This window comes from Drosophila simulans, chromosome 2L, assembly GCF_016746395.2.
Source record: "Drosophila simulans strain w501 chromosome 2L, Prin_Dsim_3.1, whole genome shotgun sequence".
Lineage (NCBI taxonomy): Eukaryota > Metazoa > Arthropoda > Insecta > Diptera > Drosophilidae > Drosophila > Drosophila simulans.
The window spans coordinates 15,363,803-15,388,508 of record NC_052520.2 but is presented as its reverse complement, the minus strand read 5'-3'; the positions used below and the strand labels follow the sequence as shown (position 1 = coordinate 15,388,508).

General features: G+C 42.0%; 1 protein-coding gene across 3 annotated transcripts in view; it reads right to left on the bottom strand.

The window, feature by feature from the left end:
* Positions 1 to 1,021: 1,021 nt before the first annotated feature.
* Positions 1,022 to 24,706, bottom strand: part of LOC6732436 — a 31,212-nt gene continuing 7,527 nt past the window's right edge. For all 3 annotated transcript variants that reach the window (XM_039293222.2, XM_039293224.2, XM_016180182.3), the window contains exons 3-4: positions 4,161 to 6,128; positions 1,022 to 3,200 (exon numbers count right to left, since the gene is read on the bottom strand). In XM_039293222.2, coding sequence (XP_039149156.1) covers positions 2,033 to 3,200; positions 4,161 to 6,058 — 3,066 coding nt within the window. In that variant the 5' untranslated portion in view covers positions 6,059 to 6,128 and the 3' untranslated portion in view covers positions 1,022 to 2,032. The remainder of the gene's footprint in view (positions 3,201 to 4,160; positions 6,129 to 24,706) is intronic.

Here is a 24,706-nt window from a genome sequence, read left to right as displayed (position 1 = left end):
ACTCCAACTAGCCAATTTACCCCCGGGCAGATGGAGTCCCTTTAAATGGCCAACCATTTTCGGTTACTTCTGCCTTCTGACACGTCTGCGTGCTTGAAATTCATAAGCCCAGGGAGTTTTATCAGCCAGTCATAGCTTAATTACATGTTACTCACGTATAAATCAAAGCGAACGTAACGGAATTGAGATCACGGTAGGAAATTAGCTGATAAAAAGTTCGGCAGAACTAGGCATATTATAATGGTTTAATAACTTTGTTAACGTTTCTATTCAGTAAGAAATTTCTGTGACTTAAAATATATTTTAATGTTTTTTTCCAAAAAATAAATGTTTATTTCTTTGTAATCTTTGACTCAGCTGCGACCTTAAAATATTTACAGCTTATGCATGCTTAAGTCGGGTCTAAAATATTTATGGGCTCATGAGCGAAAGGCCCAAATGAGCTATTGATGACGAGGTCACAGGAGGATAGTCCCCGATTCGGGATTGCCTGGGCGCTTTTCATTTTACACTATGTATCCCGGAAAAGTAGGCAACCGCTTTTATTCAGCTGCCTGCGGCTCAAAGACAAAGTCAGGCTCTCCCCTGTGCGACATTGTGTGTGTGTGTTGAGTGCGAAGGATGTGGCGTGGGGAGAGGTATAAAGCGGCTATCATGTCGTCGTTGTCGTCGTGCCAAAGGTTCATAAATTCGTTTTAATCCTGCTTTATGGCGACATCACATCGAACATGAACTTTAACGCGCATGTGACTACGGCGACGGCTTCATTTGCATTTTACAACTTCATTTGGCAGCCGGAATGCGAGGCGAAAAATAAAAGGAAATGGGCGCCGTACCAATTGGCGTAGTTTTGCTGTGTGAAGAAGTTCATCCCCCCATTTTTCGGTCCGAAATTATTGTTTAATCTTGACCAACGCCTCCGCGAAAGTGAATGTGGCACGGCAAACGGCAATTCAGTAACCTTTTACCCCGGATGTGGACATTTGCACGCCCCTCAATTAGCCATTCGATCCAGTGAAACTCGTTTTGCTATTTTGTTTTATTTTTTTTTTCTTCAATTCTCAACTAATTTTATTTTTGCTTTCTCTTGTTGTTTGGGTGAAATGCTTTCGAGTTTTAGTTTAGTGACACCCTAAAATACGTTTTCGGTTTTTGTTTTTATCGCTTTAAATTACAATTTAGAGTTTGGATCTAATTGGCGTACAATTTGTGACCTGAACTGCGGAACTGAAAAACAAACATCTAACAATCAAACAATATGTCAATCTATCGATCTGCAGTCTGTGCCAACTCATACTTATGATAATTAGGGTCATCTATATTATCCTTGTTTATATTGAGATCGCTTAAAGTACAAAAACACTTGTAGTTAGACTAACACGAGAGTTTTATTGGGGATTCTAGGATTAGGTTCCAATAGGTGTTTTCGTGAAAGTATTTTCTTTTTCTTCTAAGGGATTGCTGTCTATACACTTACAATATCTTATGTTGTTCGACCTCCGGCTTCACCGAATCGTATTTAATATTGCATAGTAGCGAGTATAAAGAGTGGAAAAGTATTTCTATAATACAACAGAGGGGCTGGGTATCGAACCAGTTGAATGTCCTCCAGCTATCTAGCTAACTAACTATGCATACATATGCATTTAAGTCGACAGGGAGGAGCTTGCAGGTAAAATGTGTATTTCGTTGTTGTAAAAGTAATAATTTACAAACCCAATTATAAGATAATGGTAACATTCATAGTGTCGACTCATGTATAAAATGTTAAATAAATCAAAATTTTTCAGTTTCCAAAAGTGCAACAAATCACCACAGTTACTTTGGTTTTGTATAATAATGTGAAAAATACTTTATAAACTGGCATTAAGAGTGTGAAATAATAAAAAATATATGTCATAAATTAGAAACTTTTGAATTTTGATAAGAGACTATGTTTATTCCTGCAAGCTCATGCCTTCTTTGGCGGACCAAAGTCTCTCGATTTTCCTCCTGCCCCATCACTTAATCCTCCCGCTGTACACGATTGCGATTAGCTCTTGAAAATATCCTGTCCGGGCTGCGGAGAGGCTGGAGATCCACCAGAACCATTAGCACCAGCACTGCCATCCCCATTTAACCGCTTCAGCATGGCGTTCCGGTGCAACCAGTAGGGGGGTGGATCGGGTGGTTGTCCTGGGAGTAGGGTCTTTGTCTTCAGGTTGCTGGTCGCCGGCGGCTTTGGACTGTGCGAGGCTGCACTGTACATCACGGGGTCCGCCAACTGCGCAGCCGACTGTCCAATGGCCACTCGCAAAGGAGTCTCCTTTTTCCGGATCGTATCGCAGGTTTCCTTCATCTTGCACAGCTGATCCTGCAGGTTGCGGTACTCTTCCAGAAACCTCTCCAGCTGCGCGGCATGGTAATCATAAGCGGCCACCGATGTGTTGGCCGCTCCGGCGGCCCTTGATGCCAGGGCTGAGAAGTCCAGAAGGGGCGTGGCCGCACTCGACAGAGATCGCTGATGCTGGACCGGGCTTGAGGGCAGGCTGGGCTTCTGGCCCAGGTGACCCGGCACCAGTTTCCCTTGGTGAGCGCCACTTTGCACCAGGTTAAGGAAACTATTGGCCCGCTGGCCACCGCCCGTGTAGGTGGCCGTGGTCGAATAGTTAGCATAACTCGATTCCGCAGAATACCTTCTGCCCAGACCCATCGCTTCGTTCAGGAAGCTTCCATCGCCAAGGGTGCTACTACCATATTTACTGGAGTTATCCGCCAGCAGGGGTGATTGGCTATCCGAGGAGTTGCGGAAGTACTTTCCACTGGTCTTTAGTTTTCGGGGGAGCGTGCACAAACCCCCATTCGGAGTGGCCGTGGCTTGGGCATACCCCTGACCCCGACCTTCCTGCTGCGCCTGGGCCACCGCATACTTGGCTATATCCAGCAGATCCGGATAGTTGCTATCGAACAAGTCGCTCTCCTGCCCCTCACTGCAAAACACCGAAGTGGCCATCTCGTCCGCCGGATGGTTTCCATAGTGCGCGTAGGGCGTGGCCTGTGCATTCAGAGAGGATGGAGCCGCCGAGGTCACCGGTTTGCTGTGCGGGGAATTGATCTTGGTGGTGGCAATGGGTGTGGTCTTCCAGGTGTGTCCGGCATAGCCCGCTAAGCGGGCAGCAGCGTCCACCTGACTGGAGATCGAACTCGATGCGGAATCGGTGCTGGTGGAATGAAAAGAAGAAAAAATACCCTTTAAATTTTTGTGGGACTCAAGAAAAACTAAAAAAATTATTAAAAAGGTATAATAAAAAAATACAAGGACACGGCGAGTATACATTTTGGAAAACAATGAATATAAAACATTGAAATAAGAAATTTTTTTCCCTGCCCAGTTGAATGAGCTGTCCCCCTTTGTTTTCACAGCTCTAGTAATTGCCTGCATCCTATATTGCTTAAGTGCTTGACTTTTCAGATTGTCGTTATTCGGCAGTGTCATCGTCCATGAAGATAACCGGCACCGCACATCCATTAACCCGCACTCGTACTCGCATCCGCGGCAGGATTCCTTTTACATGACAAGCGCCAATCAGGCAGAGTGAGTTCTCAGTGTGCCCGAAATAAACCACTTCTCCGGATCGCGTGTATGAGGATGTGGATGTGGTCTTGGATGCTGAAGGTTGGGTGCGGGGGGCAGGACGTTGAATGTGGATGTGCTCGCATATTTCGCGCGTCATTAGCACGCGCGTTCTCATAGTCGCCGGAGATGGAGGTGGATGGCTGGTGGGCAATGGGCGTGGGGTTTTTCGAAAAGGAGGCTCGAGCCCAGAGTGGAAGTGTCAAGTGTTGCCCATAATACGGACGCAATACGGAGATCCGGGCGCGTTCCGCACTCGAGCATGACAGCTCTTTGACAGGGACACGGACGCCCGGTCGGGGGACAATTGCCACTCGAAGTAACGAGAACCGCAGAAACAAAGGGCACCCGAGGCATACACTGAGTGAAGAAATCGTGGTAATGGTAATGAGCTAATACAGGTTGTAGATTTTAAGCTTTAAATAAAATCTACAGATATATTCAAAATCTAGAAACCAATTTAATGAAATAAATAGGGCAAACAATTTTTCAATTCTTTCAATTTGAAGAATTTTCCCTTACTTTTTCCCGGTGTTGGACAACTTACCCGCCGATGTCGATGAGGCGCGGTATGTGCAGATCCGTTTCCTCCAGCGGTGCTGAATTATTCGCCCCGGATGCGGAGACAACATGGCCCTGGGAGCCCTTCCTCTGCTGATGCTGCTGCTGATTGGGATGTGGGTGGTGCTGGCTCGCGGGCTGCTGCTGTGGGTGGTGGTGCAGCTGTTGCTCCTCCTCCTCATCATCGCAGTGGGTGGACACGTGCAGGTAGTCTCCATTTCTCCGCTGTACACTTCCTGCACTCGGATTTACGATGGCCGCCGCCTGCCCGGCATCGTTGTCGTTTAGTGGCGTATGAGCTGCCCGCAGATAGCCCTGCTCCTCGGCATCGTGAAAGAGTCCGGCGCCCGTGGCACTGCCGCCTCCGCAACTAGCCCCTCCTCCCAGATCCGGTCTCGTTCTGGCCGTCATCTCGATCTTCTCGTAGCTCTCGCTTCTCCTCACAGGAGGTACAGAGTTCCAGAGACGCAGCTTTCTTCGCCTTTGCAGGGAACACAAGCAAATGGCCGCAAAGGAGGATCCACCGACGAGAAGCAGGGCGGCTACCGCCCCGAGCAGAATAATTCTTACGCCCCACGGAGCTTCCGGGGGTCTACGGGATACTGCCAGAGTCACACTGGCCTCCACTTTTCCAGCCTTATTTTCCGCCGCACACGTATAGATCCCGGCATCCTGCATGTCAGCCGTGAGAATGGTCAGGTTCGAGGCATTCCTCAGCATGTTGACCACATAGGTCTTCCTACCCTGAGTAGCTGCCGCTGTCCTGGGCTCCGAATCGGAGTCACCATCCCCGCCAGCACTGAGATTGGCTATCAGTCGGTTTTTAAGCAGCCACTTGACAGCCGGTTGGGGTACTCCTTCCACGTAGCAGCTCATGGTTATGTTCCTGCCCTCCACTCCGTGGGCTGTGGTGTCCGTGGCCACGATTTGTGGAACACACGCAAAGTCATCTACATCGAGCTTATCCCAAGCCCTTCCGGACAATCTTGGAGGAGACTCACATGTTGGCGGTATGCCACTAGGTATATTCTGCTGCAGCATCCAGGCCCTCAAAGGACGCAAGGAGCAGCTGCAATTCCAGGCATTGCGCGCCAACTCCAGACCATGCAGTGAAGCCAGCGAGGTGATGGTGCCACTCCTGACCTCGCTCAGCCGATTTCCATCCAGTTTCAGCCACTCCAGACTGCTCTCCAGCCCGGCAAATGCTCGGACAGCTATGTGCGACAGGCGGCAGTCGCTCAGCTCCAGCTTCACCAATTGTGGGACATGGCCAAATGCATCGTCCGGCACTCTCAGTATGGGGTTACCACTCAGTCGGAGCTCCCTTAGCTCTGAGACATGGTAGAGGGCCAATGACGGTATGGCCGGGAGCAAGTTCTGGCTCAGATCCAGTTCCACCAGGTTGATCAGCTTACGGAAGGCATGACGTTCGATCAGCCGGAGGTGACACCTGGCCAGGTACACCTTCTGCAGGTTTAGCAACTGGGCGGTTGCGAAGCTATCGTCGGGTATTAGTTGGATCTCATTGCCGCTAAGGTCCAGCAACTGAGTTCCCGCGTCCAGCGGCTGCGGGATGTGGGTTAGGTTGGCGTTAAGGCACAAGACGGACTCCTTGCCGCTCTTCCACTTGCACTCGCACACCGCTGGGCACTCGGCCCTCAGCTGGCCCAGCTGGGAACAGCAGCACAGCAGCCAGAGTAGCAGGTGCAAATGGAGCGGCAGGCGTGGGCGCAGGGGCGGGTGCAGGCGCCGCTGGGGGCGTGGCCCTTTTCGACGCACCTTCGTCGCCAGCGTGCGGCGCTGGGCGCTGTTGTCGCTGGCTATGTCCTGACCGCTGGGCGGACCCGGAGCCTCCAGCGTCGCGGCTGCTCTTCCCGCTGCCATCGCATACTCGGACTAGAATGATTCCGGATGAGTATCCCGATTCCTATCCCGCTGGTATACCGCCACAGGTCTACAAAGAGTCGGAAAATATGGGTATATGGTTAGTGCGGCTGTCATAAACTCAGGACTGCGGACAGTTTAATGAGCTGCAGGAAGAGTCCCTATATATTTCTGAGGATGCACCACTATAAATAACTGAGGGTAAAGCAAACAAAGAACGAAACTAGTTTTGAAACAGTATAGTTATACCAACATTTACCCTATAGGCATTTATAGAATATTTACGTTAATTATTTGTTTTATTATTATATAAAATAATCCTGACCAAAAATTTCATTTCGAAATATATATTTTGTTAATAACTTAATATTTTTTCTGCCAGTGCTTTTCTGAAACCCCTTGTCTTGGCCACATTAAGTCATAACAACACCCAGCTAGGAGTTCCACAACAGAGCTCTAATTCTACCATGCCAAACTTTAGCATAGCTAGAATTTCGGTTTTCTGTTTTTTTCAGATTTTTTGTTTTTGGTTATGCCCCGTGGTTTGTTTGACTTGGCTAGAGTCTCAAATCGCCCACTGTGATGCGCGTTTGTATGTGTTTGTGCGGCATGTTGCAATTATGGCCGTCGACCATGCAAGCCAAACACAACAAGTTCCCGGTTTTACCCCCCTACGCGACACTGCCTCTTGCCAGGCTTAATACATGAAATTTGCATGCAGGCAACGGGGCGTATGCACAACATTTTGGCATTTCCGCGTTAATTTTTCAAGCCCAAGCCGCATGCCTGTCGAGTTCCTATCTTGGTCGCTTTGGTCGCAAGGCACCTGCTGCTCCTTCTAGTGTAGTGCGACTTAAGCTATATAAATTTTAAATCGCATGTATGTAAGTAAATTTTAAAAAAGGATAAAAAACAATACAAAACATTAAAAGTAAAGAAACTACAATTGTTGCTTTAAAATGCGGGAGTTACATTTTGTCGAAAAAAAATTCTTTAAAAATAAAAGAGACGGGCAAACTGATTTTTTTGCGAAACGGGAAAAATAAAATTTGTATATATGACAAATGCTTTTTCACAGATTTCGCAACGAAAATCGGCTTGTTGACTACCCGATGGCATTTCACAGGAATCAGTGATTCGATTTCAAGGGGCAAATATCGAGGCTGTTGCAAGTGCCTGTTGGGCAAATCGATCCAGTGATGGCTCAATTATAAATTAACGCTGCATAAATACTTAAATTAACCTGCCCGGTTGGTCGAATACTCAATCGGGCTCAGAACAGTTGACTTTTGGATACGAAAGCGAGTTTTTAATGTCGGATTCCAAAGCGAAGCAGAATGGGAAACGGCAACAGAAACCGCAAAGCAAACAAAATGCTTGCAAAAACCGCGATGGTGTCGAAATGGAAGGGGGTGTGAGTAAAATGGAATGGCTTTGTCACTTACGTCGGGATGTGGGTGTGTGTGTTTGTTAGTGTGAGAGTGGAGGGCGTTTAGGGGTCAATACACTGGACTCCAGCCGCAGAAATGAAATGAAGTTTTTGCATGTAGCTAAAAATACTCAGCTGCATTTTTGCCCGGCCAAAACAAAGACAAAACGAGTACGAGTACGAATACGAAGCAGATACTGAAAAAGGGAAATACCCGCAGACACAGATACAGATACGAGTGTGTGTATGTGGCTCAGTGGTTGTGGTATTGTCGTTGCCGTTTATCATATGTGAGCACTACGCCGTGAAGTATGCAACATGCAAATGCAAATGCTGCTGGCTGGCTGGCTGGTTGGGTTGCCTTTGTTGTGGCCTTTCTACGGCGCCTCCTTCGTCAACCAAGTCCAAGTCGTGTTTGTTCTTCTTGTGCACTTGCTGCAGACACTAATCCTATTTATGTTGCATTGCAGCGGGGTTAATAATTTTATTTCCAACTGCAGAACTGCAGTGTCCGCTGCAGTTTTCCATTCCCGTTGTCGCTTCCAAAAGCCGCTTTCCCTGCTTATGACACACGATACGTGCCCGGGGTTGGAGAAACTTTCCATGGAGCTTGTCAGTTCCTTCTGACGCAACCACACACACAAAGACGAACAGAAAACCGGGAGCAACGGCCCCTGTTTAGAGCGGCGGAGCGGTTAGATTGGGACGTTCAGCCCAATGAAACTCGCATTAACGTGGGCTATAACAACTCACAAATGTTATATCTCACGTGTCACTGAGGATTCCCAGAAATTGGGAAACATACACTTAAAAGCTCAATAAAATATATAAAGATTCTGATATAAAATTTGAAGGCATGATACAGTATTAAAATCACAAGTTTTGACCAGTTATTAAATAATTAATTTAAATGGTAGTCAAACTGTTGAAGCCTATACTAAAATGTTTTCAACAGGATATCCTAATTTTTTCGGCATTACTTAAAGTAAGCTGTTCCTAGTTGAAGTCCATAAGTTATGCTTACTCGTTGCGAGATGTATTATGTGACAGCTGCCAAATGGCGGCAAACTTGGTTTTTGGCACGGATTTTTGGCCAACTTTGTGTACGTTCTCTCTCGCACACATTCTTAGCCCTTGCTTTAATGTAAAAATAATGTCTTTTCGGGCCGCATTGATTGCAAATAAATTACGCACACACCGAGGTGTCGGGGCTGAATAGGGGGTAAAGCTGAGTTCGACTGAGAGAACAGATTAAGTGGCCCAAAATGCTGCCATCGTTGACTTCATAAAGCCACATATACACACACAAACATATAAGCAAATAGGGGTAAATGGGAAAACCCGGTCTGGCCAAAATGGCAGTGCCATTAATTTCACTTTGGCGCCGCGTTTCGCTTGCTGAAACTTTAATTAGAAAATCCCGGCAAAGATTTTTGTGTAATTTTCCCTGCTTGAATGCCTCGCCTCGACCAAGCCTGAATTTCCACTCGACGAGCTGCTTCGCACAGATAATGAAGTTCTTTCTTCCACTTTCCTTGTATTCTTTGCATTCACACTTCCGGCTTCATTATGCGCAAATTATTTTAGCTGCACTTCCCCAACCGATTTTCCTACCCTTAGGTTTGGGGCAAATATTATTTCACTTCTGCTGTTCGGAGACTTTGATAGTAAATTCCCATTTAATACCCTTACTCGCGGATCCGGGGAATATGCCTCAGATATTCCTAAAAACCCGTGGAAATAAAGGAAACTGATAAAATCGTTAGCTGAGCTTGAAATGTTTTAGTGCAGCTTTACGAGTAAACTAAACTAAATTATTATTATACCATTTTAATATTGTTAATTTCCAAGGGGTTGGTTTTGGGACATGTTACATTTATTTTTATGGGTTAGAATTTAGATTTTATTTGTTTATTATGCCTGTCTTACAATTAGATTTTATCTTTGAAAGGGCATATGGAATTCTCCTATTTATTAACAAAAGGGAAAACGGAGTTAAAAGTAATCTCTAGACTATTCCCTCCAGTTCGCTGTCATTATTCATTTTTGTGTGGATTTCTTTTTGTGCTGTGTAACCTTTTTTGCCGCATTGTTTTGCAGCTGTAAAGCAATTTTCGCAAGCATAATAGACCTTACCAGCTAAAAACAAAAAAACGGGAAAAACAACTGGCGAACGAACTAGTGAGTGGGGAAAATTCGAGCAAAATGCCAGAAAAATAAAAAGCCAGAGCAGCGGTAAGTAGCTAAGCGTTATTTCTCAAGAGTCTTGGCTCAAGGAGAAGTCTCGCGGGAGCCTGGAAAGTATGGTTATCCCAGCATTTCCCCTCAACCGCGACCTGCGGTCAGTTGCAGTTTCAGGACGAAATCCCAAACTAGGCCTAACCCTCGCTCTCCCGCTATTTGCTCCGCTGCATCCTTTCAACTACGCCGACCCCAGCTCGCTCTCGTTTTCGTCAAGGACCACTTCACTGGCTGTTGTTTGCTATTAGTTGCTTTTCTTTGTCAATATTTGTCCTGCCATTTGCTGTTGGTTTTAAGTGAAGCATTCCTGCAGGGGTACCGAAAATATGCCAAAAGAACGTTACGGGACTTAATCACCTGTTCGGTCAGTAGCAGTGCTAATGACCCTGCAAGCCTTTAGTTTAAGCCAAGATGAAGTTAAATTAATTTAGAAATAAAAAAAAGGACAAAGAATTGAGATCTTTATTTTAAAATGCTAGGAAATTATAGCCATATTGCATAACTGAAAGTCTACAATATAACATTTTATGAAAAACGAGGCGATTCTTTATCAGTTAAATTTATAAATAAATTTATTCAAATACAAACACATGTGAAGATGGGCATTCTTCTCATAAGTGATATATTTCCTCTCAATCAACCAAAAGCATGAAAAACTTCAGATGAGAGGTAATTTATATTTATACATTACAAGTAGCAGCACTCAGATATAAGTTTATATTGAGTTTGACACTTATTGGGCATGATAAATCACTTGTGATGGTCTGCCACATTCAATGAGGTAATTATTAACATAGGCAAATATAAATTTATTGCCATTGATAAAGGAGTTAGTGTATTGTCATCGCTGTGAAAGTTTCGTGTGCAGCAATTAAATAAGCGTTTATCTTGACCCGGCTATAAAAAAGTGGTTGGCTCAAGTTCCCGATAAGCATCCTTGGCTGTGGAAACCTCGCGAACGTGTGTCTTATTAAGCCATAAATAGAGAAATAAAAGTTAAATTATATCAGGCATCTAGACAGGCACGCGCACCTTTTCCGATCCCTATACCATAAGTATCCCTCCCCCAATAACCAATAATACCGAATGCCAATAAAAGTAAACAGCCAGAACCAACAACAAAGCAGAGCCGCAGAGCCGCAGGGCCGCCCGCATATTACGTATACGCACACAACAGTGTACACGTTTACAATATCCTTAACATAAATATCCAAAAATACTGGGGGTGCTTCAATTTTACGACGATACGGAGTCAAGTCCCTCTGACAACGTGTTCAATTGCCGCAATAAAACTTCTTGATAATATGTGAAAATCATACAAAGCACAATATTAAATTAGCCAACAACGAAAATGAGAATGGCATTGACGACAACAACAAGAGAGGACCAACAAAGCACATCGTACATTAAATTGTGGCCATGGACCATAAAATGTGCAAATGTCAGCCGAAAAAAGCCAAGAAAAGTTGATCAGCATATTTTTAGGCCGAAAGGAGGGCGTAACCAAAATCAACTGCCGCAAGGTAAGGCCATAGAATCGAATGGTTCCATTTTAATGCCAGGAGTTGTGGGATTCGGGCATCCATTTCGACAAACCGACAGAGGGATGTATTTTAGAAATTAAATTAATGTTTGCAGATATTTTCGAAGGACGGTCGATTGTGCGGATGATTTTACGGGAAAATTCAGAGTTTGATACCATGATAGCTGGGTCATCGCACCAAAAGCCACAAGTTTATTATCTCTCTTTGCATATTTAAGTGATTAAATTTATGGAAAGTGTTGTTGAATATCAACAATTTTTTATCGGTAGCCAACCCACAGCCAATTAGTTCAAACCGACCAAACCGAACCAAATTAATTTATCCAACCGAAAGGATCTTCACTTTCACCAGCTCCGAACGTAATTCAATATTCCATTTTTCATTGGGCAATCCAAGCGTTCACCTTCATTTGCTTGAACAAGATGCCAACCTCAATCAAAACAAATGAAAACAGCGCGTCACTTTATTTGTTGGCTCTGTTTTGGACACACCGAACTTTTGTCAGCCGAAAAGTTTCGGGCGCCAGGAGCCCGAATTGGTTTTGTGTGACAGTTATTGATTATTTAGTCGGGGTCCTCGCTGATGGCCTGAGAATGAAATGGAGTGGCAGGTGAGGCTGCTGGGAAATCACCGAAATTGGAACAGATTTCGGGAGCGAAGGCTGCAACAGCAGCACAACTAATTGTCCAGGTTCGAACTGAAATACCATGGCAACGTCGTCGAGGACGAGCAGATGCAGATGCAACTTTAATGACGGAAAGTGGGTTTTTGGCCAAGGAAGGGATTTTGGTCCGGAAATTTGATTTGCTCTTTCAGCTGAATGTGGCAACTTTTCCACAAAAAATGCACACAACAGCAGCCCTTGGCTAAATGCAGTTTTCCCTACGCCAAAGAGGACTGCAGCGCACAAAAACTCAATAATAACATAATATATACACATTCCCACATTCCGATTTTTTCCGTTTTCACTTTTTTGCTGGGCTGTGATTTCCTGGCGCGTTTTCACGCCAGGCTGATTCGATTTGCACTTGAATCGGTGGTTGGCGGTCACAGGCTTGCGGATCTTGCAAAATATTTAACTGTATGGTGATGCCAACGATTGGGCCGAATTCCAATGGCATTTACTTTCATTTTGCGCAAATATTTGCCAAATTCGAATGCAAAAATTACACATGCATTCTGCAGCCAACAATTTTTTAGACACGGCTATTATGCACAAATCAAACATGCTGATTGTTGATTGTACATGCTTCCTTACATACACAATCTAGTAATTTTTTTTAAAAAAATTAAATCACTATTTATATTTTTGACTCTTAGAAATCCTAGTTTGGATATCTTTTTTGAAATGGAGAACGTGTACTACGAATTCTTTTCTATCGTTTGCAATTTTTTTGGTTTCATCCTAATATATATATATCAAAAATTTAATAGTTAATTGTACATAACCATCACCCAATTCATGGATTTTTTAAGGCCAATTATACAGTTGAGCCAATCCAAGGTATTTCTATATCAAACATTCTTAGTGCAGGAAAGCTTGTAAAAATCTTGGTAGAAATCCTTTTATGACAACGAGGAAAACTCAGACAGTAACCGACTTGATTGCATTTCCTTTAGCTTCCACCTGCCTGCCGTCTGCGATTCTGTTTTCAATTTCCCTTATTTCATCCCGCCTTCCAGCCAAAGAGACAATATTGCCTCTGGCATTGCACACAGCCGTTGACTTTTCCAATTGCAGCATCAACATCAGCCGTTGGAAAATCCTCATTCCCATTCCACCGCCCACCCAGCTGATTGCTCCGGGAAAACTTTGAAACAACATGTAGTGGCAGCTAAACTAACAGATAACAGATAACGGATAGCGGATGGCGGAGCACTCTCCTCCTCGTTCGTCAAGGATTTTGACTCTTCTTACATTTCTACTTTGTCGCAGGCAGTCGCGTTTTCAGTTCAATGGCAATAATCAGCCAACTGAAAGCCTTTGTTTATTAGCGGTGCCACTGACAAAATGAAGTCCTGGCGGAGGGATTGTGATACAGATTGTGGAACAAACTTGATTATTTAACTTGGTTAAGTTAAACAGGGAATCCATTTTTAGGATTTCTTGCCTGCAGGTTGATGCGAAGCTTTAAATTAATAAAAGTTTGCTCTTTAAAGCACTCGATCAAACGGAACTTAATCACTATCAAACACAGCATGGAGGATTACAAAACATAAATTAAGACCAATGAATTAGAGTACGAGATTGCATTTCAATATGTAAGCTTGCAGTGTTTTGCAGCTTATCCTGCTGGGAGCGACAGTAAAAAAGGACACTTTATGATTGCCATCATCATTGAGCTCACTCGACGAAATGAAATGCAAACACATATCGGCCCATTTCTCATAATTGAAATTGTAACGGATCAGGGAATGCAAATAAATACAGTTCCCGATCCGCGCCCCATTAATAGCCTTTCAATGCATTTACCACCCGTCTATTGTGCACAGTCATGAATTATTGGCCATACAAACCCATAATCTGCCACCCCGGCAGCCTCTCGGTTTTTTACGCACTGCTTTTTGTCCTTGTAAAGAACTCTCGGGTGACCCACATGGCATTTTTCAGTTGTTAGTTGCAGTCAATTAAATGCAACGGATTATATCAAAATCTTTGCTATTTTTAATAAATATGCAAACATTTGCATAGAACACGACCTTTAAAAAAAGGATAACTAACATCGAAAAAAACAAGGACTTTTTTATTGTTGGCCCGAATGGCAATTTATAATAACCGGTCTATTTTATAGCCTCAACAGCGACAATCGACAGGATAAAGCTAACAACATTTTGCAGGACAAGGACTAAGCCCGCTCAAAGCCCACTGCTGGCTGATGGAACTGAAGAGAAAGCCATTTCCCAGGGACTGGCATTAGTTTGGCATAAATTTAAGGGCTTACCCACCTCTATTTTTGGTTATTTATGCTGAATAACAAAGCGTCCGCTCAGAAAGTATTTAAATATGCATATGAAATGTTGGGCTACATCGGGGATTAGTACAGTGGATTATGCCTACAAGGGAATTCGTTAAAGCGCTCTTTTCTTTTGTATGCTTGCTTCACAAAAAATGTAAATCTAGCACACGCCATAAATATTTGTATTTAATTTTGTGTTTAATTAAAATGTGCTTTAATAAATTCGAGAAATTTCTTTGCTATTTGATAAGCAGACACAGTGGGCATTTTCGGCTTTAAACAATGCTATATTTCGTATATGACATTGCTAAAAACATAATTTAGTGAATTAAATATTCGATAATAGGAACTTTTTATATTCTTAGGAGTATCCTACTTAATGTTATCATTTAAAACTGCACTTTTTTCGTGCACATATTATGTTTATATCATCTAACACATTTTCTTTTTGGGGCACACCCACTGTAGATCCTGAGGTATTGCCAATATAGCATTTTTAATACCTTTTTGCTGGATGCATCGGCACAAAAGAGCTCCACACCTGACCACACACACAGGTACAGTTCCTCCCTCCACCCCCACACCATTTTCCCAGCCACCCCGATTTCCATGCCACTCTTCCTCATGTGTGTATGTACATATATAACGTCTATTTGCCTTTGTTGTTGGCTTTTGTGAGCTATGTGCCTGAATGTTGCTGGCGTTGTATTGTTATTGAAAAGCATTTGGTCATCAAATATGTATATGCATACTGCCATATATTCTACCTATTCATATATCAATATACATGCACGAGAATATGTATGGACCGGCATTCGGGTCAGTGGATCAAAAATGCCAAAGACGACTTACAAAAGTTAAAAGCAGGCTGGCCATCAGCATCGATATGTGGGTATCTGTATTTTCAGTTTACATACACATATAAATACGTGTGTGAATGTACTCGTCCCCACATCTGTGCTCCACTTTCGCTTTTGTGTTTGTGCATTTGCCATAATGGTCCAACTTTCGGTCAAGTGGAGGCCTTTCCCGAAGAAGACCTGAAAGGCGAAGGTCAACAGCTGTTCGATGGGCAAAGAAAAGTTTTTACTCGAGCTGTAATTCATTTTCCGAGGGAACTTCGAAAGTTATTGGAATTTGTTTTCCGTTTTATTTCAATAAATATATCCTAATTGAATGAGAACTTCTATTAAAAGAAATCAACTTTTCAACGGCAATAATACGATTTGTGCTTTTAAGTAAATATCTTCACAATCTGCACAACTTACTTAATAATTAATATAAGAATAAGTAATTGTGGAATCGATTAAATATTAATTTTATTAACTTTTGCTAAGCAATTGATATACATTGATATATCAATTGCTTAGCGGAAGTTGATAAAAAAAAGCAATGTATATCAATCGCATATTCCAATTCTATAGACGTCTTATCCGAATGCAGTAAACTAACGCTAAGAGTGAATCCCTTTGCTCGCCAGGTTTCCATTTTCCGAGTTCCCTAAGAAGCTAATAAAAGTCACAGCCAAGTCCCAATGCCGAGCAGCGCCAATCGCATTTTCCACCCACAACCCCTTGCATTACCATAAAAAGCGAATGCAGTTTGGGGCTACACACGAAACGCATTTGTATGCACTTTTGCTTTTCCTAGCCAAACATGAGCCGGCGAATGCAACACTAAGGCGAGTGTGTTGTTCCTCCTCCATTTTCTAGCATCTGCATATGTGTGTGTGTGCACTGCATGATGAGGGGGCGGAAGGCGTGGCCGCTTATGCGCCATTATGCAGCGGAGAGTAGCAGCGGTGCTAAGTGCTTTTTCTTTGCTCATGAGCGTCCAAAAAGCCTCGACGGATGAGGTGGTGAAGTGGGCGAATGCATTGTTACCACATTTGGTTGTGGGTGATGGGTCTTAATGGGCATGCGAATAGGCCACTTTTCACAGTTAAAGTTGGATTTGGGTTTCAATGCTAAGCCCATAATATTGATTTTACCTTAGGTGCTTTTGGTCAAAGATATGCCCACCACTTTATTTAATAGAATGAGATGGTTCTTTATTAAAATTTATAGCATCATATTAAGTGTTTATTCAAACTAAGATTTATGCCTATTTAACAATCAGTTATATTTGTCTAAGAATACCGCAATTATGCTAAAGGTATAACAATAAATGCAAATACTTCACTGATAAATTCAACAAATAAAACTTAATTGGCTGCCTACGTGATATTAATGATAATTATTGATTTAGTGCAACAGTGTGGAATTATTCTACATAAGACTATAAATATTTGTCTATATCGATATGACATTATATTCACCTTATTTAAGTGATATGCTCATACATTAAAAAAAAAATAATGCCTACTTGTTCACTTTATACAAATAAGAGCGCAGATTAAGGACTGTGTTTCACAAATTCTATCTTTCCAAGAATGCATTGCAAAAGTCAAATATTAAAGATTAAAATAAAAAAGTAACAAATACGTTCCGAGGTATCGCCTTTAGTAGCAGTTAAAATCCTGAAAAATCGAGCCAAGCCTGCAGAGCATTTAACAATCATTATCCCAGCCCGTTGTTTTCTGGCACAATAGAAGCCACTAAAAAGAGTAAACAATTTGCGCGCATAAAAGCCGAAGAGCAAATAAACTCCTTCCACAAAGTCCTGGCAGCCCAGAACAATGCAAATAAAACAAAAGCGAAACGAAACGAAACGGAGCATTTTAGCTTGCCTACTTATGCAAACAGGACCAAAGCTACACACACACACCATCCACACACACGCACACATACTGGCAAACACACACACACACATGTAGACCGGCACAAGGTGCTTTGTGATGTTGCTGTTGTTTTTGCGGCCATTGCGGGCTGGGATGTTTAATTTAAACTGCGGATAGGCATCCAACAATTTTTAATCATGTTTATGGCCAAGCAAATACACACACCCTGGGATCAGATTTAATTGCACACAAAAAAATTATGAATTCAGAGGCAGGGCACGCAGTTTCTGGTATTTATTTCAATAACCAGAAAAGAAAAACTTGCCGAAATTCCGGGAAGGTTGAAAGCTGCAGTAATTAAATCTATCTATCTGCAAATTAAAAATTCATTTAAGCCATTAAATGAACACAATTTCAAAATGTGTGTTTCATTTTCGCTACTAATTGCAAGTCATCAATTAAACCAACTTAAAATTCGGAAAAATAGTTAAGCGTAACAATTGGTTTAGTTTTTAGTACAACGTGTATCTTAACCTTTATCTTTATCTTTTACAAACGAATTTATTTGAGTTAATGCAATTTCTAGTCTACATATTATATCTCACTTTCTATCAGGTTCTTACCATCTACATTCCTTGCTAATGACTTCAAATTAGAAAACTAACACGAACGACTATCTCCAAATTAAACTTACTTTGCTGAGACCTCTATTTTTAATTGTCTGAATCAATCCGCGCTCGAAATTTTAATTAAATATTTAAATTAAATGTGCAAGCAAATACCTACACGGCAAATATGCAAACAGAGGAATACACATATACACATGCCCCTGTCCTAGGCTTTCGCTTTAACCCACTTATGCTGTGATGAAAATAATTTTTTTTGCGCATAATAAATACTTTTTAGTAGTTTGTTGTTGCTGCCATAGTCCGCCATTCATTTGCATTCATTAGGAATTTCATTCGTGTGTGCGGGAGTGTGTTAGCAATTAAACAAAACTCCCCAAAAGAAAGGGAGAAGGGGCAAAGTCAAGGACAAAATTTTGCTTTACACGTGCCACGCACACAGAGCTGTTCAGGATTGGCAGGATTCTAGAGCCTGCAGCTTTTGCCAGGACAATCAAACAGTTTTACAAATGCCTGCGTGTGTGTGTGTGTGTGTGGGCGGGCTTTTAAATATGCATGGCATTGCACAAAAGAGAGAAATGCATTTCCAACATGACGCTGATTACAGAGAAAACGGATGAAATACTCTCACCTTGGAAGGGGAATAGCAAAACAATGGAAACGACTTTATGGCAATGCATGTGTTCATTTTTTTTTAGTAGCTACGCTTCATTATCAGACATCATATCTTTTAAAGCTTAGAAAAAAAAAATCTTGGTATTAAGAATTATTTATATATCTATTATATATTTTGTTGTTTTAAATATTTAGATATCCAAATGATTAGAATTCGTAACAAACTTTACGTTAACTATTTTCAAAAGAATTCAAAATTAATTTATGTGTCGACTGCAATTATCAATAAATTCCCATAACTTTTATGGAAGTTTTCGATGCAGCCTGTCCAATGAAATCCAGAGATGCCTGCACAGAATGGACCAGAAAAAGTTGCTGAGGACAAAGGTCAAGTCCCAGATTGCCACGTAAGCAAAGCGAGTGCCACCTGCTCACCTGCCGCACCTGTCGGCCTAGTTTCGGTTCCCAGCAGAATCCATCCCATCGCATCCCCGTTTGCTCCATATTAGAATCTGACCTTTGGCCATTGTATCTAAAAGCCTGAAAATAGTGCCCCGTCATGCGGTGAGGACTTTAATATAGAAAAGGCCGAGGCCGTCCAAACAGCTGGGCAACTGACCACTGGACTTCCCTTTCCGCTTTTCCGCTCCCCTGTTTGCCATTTCCCGATTTTACTGGCCATTTTCTCAGGCAACCTTCAGACCGGGCCGCAAACTTTTGATTAATGTTTGTTAGTTTGTCTCGGCGTGAAATGTATTTGTTTTAAAACAAAATGCAGTGCAAAAAGTGTGAACAGAAGGTGTGAGTAGGATGCAGATAGCTTTGCTCTGCTCTGCTCCTAGCCATATCCTTTTGCGCCACCCGCCCCCTTTTTCAGCCCAACGACTTTTGGTTTTAATTCTTTCTCGTTTTTTACGGGCTTTGCTCGTTCATTCCATTTTACATATATCCCTTTTTCTCTTCTGCTTATTTTTACCCTCTTTATTCCCGTTTATTTCGCCTGTTCATTCATCTTTACAGTACGCAAGCCCGAAAAAATATTTTTTGTTATATATTGACTAGCAAAATATTTGGCTTTAGCACGTGTCTGTGCACACAAACATAGGGAAACACTATCAAAGATTTTTTGGGCAGAGAAAGATTTTTACAGTAGAAATCAACTAAGTAATACAGAAGTTTATTTTCTAAAACTAAATTTTATGTTGCCTTTCAGAGCGAATGTTTTGAAATATAAATATTTCAATTAAATTACAGAGTTCGAAATTTATCTAGCTCGTTTCACTTAGTCAATGCCAACTGTTCTGATAACTTTTAGTCATATTTTGTGTATATTTTTATAGGTTCGCATAGGCCGTGCCTGCGTACGTGTGCTTGTGCGATGCAGTCAGGCGTGAACTAAAAGATTAGAATTTCAAACATTTTTTTGCACTCAATTCTTTTTAGCCGATACCCAATTTGTTGGTGGCGCCTGCTCCTGGCCCCATTTACTTGTCCAATTTGCAGGGCAGCTGCCAAAAAGCCTAGAAGGGCATGACGGAATCGAGCAAGACAAACGAGGTCTTAATGCCCCAGCAGCCCCACCAAGTAGGCAGCGGAACATTTTTAAAGACCCGAAAAAAGGCGGCGTTTAATACACTTTTCATGCTTGATTTGTTGCCCACGAAAATATGCTTTAACTGCCTAAAAGCAGTTGTTTTTGCCGGGTAGAACGTGCTGATTTCCGGGTCAGGATAAAGGATACCCGCAGGAGGGTTTAATGAGTGCCCCCTAGCCGACCCTTAGGTTTTGTGGGAGACAAGGCACGCATCAGGAAATTAGAAGGGATGGCCAGATAAGAATTAGAAGGCCGTGGGGGATAAGCTTTATTGTTCTTCTAAGGGTTTGAGTTTTTTTACGCTTTCATGGGAACTCCGGACCAGAAAACACATACCATCGTTAAAACCAAAACAGTGGCATTTAAAAGTTTTAAATTTTTCAAGATGCAACGATGCGATTGAATCATCCAGAAAACTAAATGCGATTGAAACAAATTGCAGCTGCCAAGTGGAGAATGTCAAGTTCAGAGCGGAATGATCGACTATGCAATGTCAGTTGATTGCGCAAGCGATGGGAAATTCGAGTGTGGGCGTGTTGAGTGAGACACATATACATAGGTGCAATGCTGACTGACTAATCAGAGGGACGTTGGGTTGTCAGCATTACAAACCCATTCCATTTCCCCTTCCCGATGACTGCCATCGCAGCGATTCAAGTATCTCGTCATCGTTGGCGGCGCATGTAAAGCGATATTTCAGCTGTCACTTCATGCTTCAACTATTCGAAATCAAATCAATGCGAAAGGATTTTTCCCCCGCCAACTATGTACCGACTCGTTGGCAATGATTTATGTTAAGAGCACTGCACACACGCAGATTGCGGAGGGGTGCGGCGAATCGTAAGGGTTACACCTTTTACCAACGCAATGAAATCGATTGCGAATCAACTATGGAGAATGCTGGGGAAATCAATTCGGAAAGTTAAATTTAACTAAGGCTGACTAACTGTATGGGGTTTCAATTGACAGAAAAAATGTCAAATATTTTAAAAATTGCATCAAATAAATAAAGTATGTTATTTTGTTAAACAAAAAAAATAAACTACCAGAAATAACCATAAAATAAAACCTTTTTGAAAGTATCTAACCAAGCATTTAAATTGAGCCGCATAAACAAAAAACAATGCAATACAATGCTACTAGCGCTAATTTATTACTATTCCACATTTTTTAGGAGTGTACTTGAAAGGCGAGCTTTCAGAGCTTCTTTCCTTTTCCAGTTTGCATTGTCGTGTGAGTTTTTCCACCATAAATTCACAAAAGTGAATCTACATTGCAAATGCAGGCGAATGTAAGTGTGTGTGTGGGTGTGTGTATCGGTGTTGTAAAAAAAAAAAAAAAAACATAAATGTGGCACACAAAAGGGGCAAGAGAGATGGGGCTATGAAACAGAGGCTAACGAAGCGTAAAGTTTGCCAACTGACTACCGCCCGAATTTCCCCTCGCCCTGCCCATCAGTGTTTGCCTTGTGGCATTTTTTATTAAATATTCCTAATAAATTATGCAAAATTTTTGTATTGCCGAGCGAGATCGAGAGGAATATTGGCAAAAGAAAGAGAGAGAGCGACGAAAAAATGTGAATTGTGGTCAAATCAAAAAGTGGGCCGCCATCTGTGTGTGTGGGCGTGTCATAACTATCAATAACTTGGCCCAAAAAGCCATATTCAGATCCTTGGACCATAGTGTATGCGTAGGCAAGGGGAACGATGGCAAGCGGCAACGGTTTTAAGGACGAAGCCTTGTGAACGCCCATCGGTCCGCATTATAATACAATAAAAGTAAAGGATATCGCTGTATCCGCTCTGTTCTGTGATAATAAAATAAAATTGAAATATGGTTTGCAATTGAGTGAGCGCAGTGAGTTGAAAGTCTGAAATCAGGAAATGCGATTGTGGAAAAGCCGAAAAAGTCGATTGGCGACCCTGGCAGCAATAGTATCTTTGTATCTGAGCAACGTATCGTGACGGATGTTGTAAAATCTCGTTTGATAGATGTCCTTCAATATCTTGACGTTCGATGATTGTTTCGTGATGGAATGTGTCGTCTGATAAATGCGTGACTGCTAGGTTATTAAACGTTTGGATACATCTAAGACACCCTTTAAATATTCTTCAGGATAATAGGGAATTTCTATTCAGCCAAATATTTAATTTTGAACAGCTCATTCCCCCTTTCTAGCCAAATTTATTTGTATTAATGTTTAGCTATTTGAAAATCTGGAAAATGTAATAAGTTCCTTAATGAATGAACCGACAAAGTCAACGTCTATAAAATGTATTTGTTTTCCGTTCAAAAGGATATTCCCATTCCATTCGGCGAGTGTACTCAGCTGTAATCAATTCGCAATCGCATTATCATCAGTGCTTTCCCCTTCTCAAATTTTCTTCGCAATTGCCTGAGCATTCCGTCAACGTGAAAACTCATGATGTATGAAAAATTGTTAAACAAAGAACTAAGCTTATGAATTAATAAGCTTACACAAGCAAAAAAGAAACCCCACATCCATAAAAAAGAAAGCTCTTTGGGGAGTAAAGGGCTTCCGCCAAACTTGAGATTTTTGGAGGGCTGGCATAAAAAAAATCTGCAGCAGCAACAGCAAGAAAACAACAATAACAATAAATACAGCAAACGTCTTATTTATTCTGGATTTTTTTGCCAGCATCAAAAATGAGGAGAAATTAAGTTGCCGCCTGCAGCTTTGTAACACCAGCCAGAGATTGGCACACCCTCGGCCCAAAAAACGCCCCCAAACAACACATACCCGCATAAAAAAACAACGCAATACCAAGAAAAACATCAGCAACAACACGAAGGAAAAGCAAAGAGTGTTTATCTGATTTAAACGCTGCCAACAGTCGGCAACATTTCCCCGCCTCTACCGCCATTTGTTGTTTTCCCTCTGTCCATACTGGGGCAACCTTTTGCGTGTCTTTGACTGCCGTCTGCTTTTCCTCCGCTCACTACCGCACAAAAACTTATGTTTTCCGACTTTCACTGGCCGAGCTTAATTCGCACTCGGGTGAAAACTTTAATATTAATCATACGACACGTATGCCCAACTAAAACAGTCCACTCTACACTGGAACTATGACCAACATAAACCGTCCAGTCTAAACTGGAACTAATAATAAACTTAACTAAAATACAATAAATTTAAATAAATATATATTTCGAACAAAACAACTAATATACCAATGATATAATTTGGAATTATATACCCAAGTACTTTTCATAATGGCGGAAAAAACTGTTCATTGCCATTTAAAAGTGTATATCCATGAAAGTTTTGGCCAAAGAAGATACACACTTCCACAAGATTACCAGTGGCCAACACATGAAGCGCTTAGTGTAAATTTCCCACGCAGCTCGGTTGGTTTTTGTCTAAACCCGTTCTATTGACTCTCCCCCGAGTGAAAATGTTTTCTGCGGTTGCAGTCGCCAAACGTCAAAAGTTCTTAGTTAAATTCGTTTTCGTTTTTCGCAAACTTTCCTCAAGTGGCTCATTGTGGTTGCTGGCGCTGTGAAATGTTGACCCACCAAACGGAAAACTAGGAAAACTGGGGGAGTCCCAGTCTTCGAAATTGTGGGAAGAAGATGGCAGATAACCGCCGCGACACTTGCTTACTTTTGACAAGGACTCGCAACACGCACACAAATAACCAAAACTAAAACTAAGACTCTGACTAGGACAACATTCGCGTCCTGCTCCCTTGCGGTTGCTCCGGTTGCCGAGCAATCCTGCCAGCAACAACTTAGCATAGGACTAAACCCAAGACATGCAAAAACTTTTCGGATGTGGCTGGGAAAACGCAAATGATTAAGTGCGTAGCGTGCTATAATTCAACAAGACAACGTTGCAGCGATAGAGACGCCAAGGGAGAAGCGCAAGCACGACAGGACTAGAATGACTCCTTCCGCAATGATGCAATTGCAAATGACATGGCCAATGGAGGGAGTTGCCCCAAGTGTTAGGGCGAAAGCAAATGCTTTGTGGCAGCCATGAAAGGGATAAGTTTTGATTGAGGCGAATTGAATTTGATGCGACAAAGAGCGCGGCTTGAATAAAGCCAAATGAGGAGCGCGGAATCTCGGCAAGGGATTACTGGTTAAATCAGGCATCTTGGGTCAACTTTGGGGCTGCGTAAATTAGCAGCCAGAAGTTTGTCTTAAGCAGAAACGTGTATTAATATAATCTTTAGAGATGGTCATTGAGCTGTATTATAAATAATATTGGTTTATTACGAATTATAACACTTTATGATCAAAGGACGAAACTGTGATTTCTTATATAATATTTTAAATGAATTTTCCGACTATCCTTATATCATCCTATATATATAAAGAAGCCCGATTTTTATTTTTTATGATCAAAACGACCAAGATTTATTTATTTAACCTTTTCCATTAAAGCACAACTTTTAAAAATTTTTGACTTTTAAATATATCATGAATTATGTTTTATTCTAATCGGTTGTATGTTCAAAAGAAACTGAAGTCAGTAGCATTGGAACTACGATCCTTGACAGCCATCTGGTCTTGTCTCCTCTTCCGAGCTTCTGCTCGAGTTTCCACCGCTTTTCCTGCTCTGCTTGCTTTCAGATTTCCCAGCGACAGCAACAAACACGAGTTTTGCTGTTTAGCATTTCAACACAAAAACAGACAGAGTTGTTGGTGCTCCTGTGGCAGAAGAGCAATTAATATGTATCTCTTACTCGGCACGCTTTATCACTTCACGCCACTCCACTCCTTGGCTGGGAAATGGAATTTCACTCCATGGCAAGTTGCTTATATTTTTGTTTCCATTTGTTTGTTTTCCCTACCGTTTGTTCTGCCGGTTGCTGTTATTTCGCTTCTTTTTGTTTTTGCTACTTGCTGCTACATCTGCTGCTTTTGGACAAAAACTTTGCACGTAGCCATTTTATT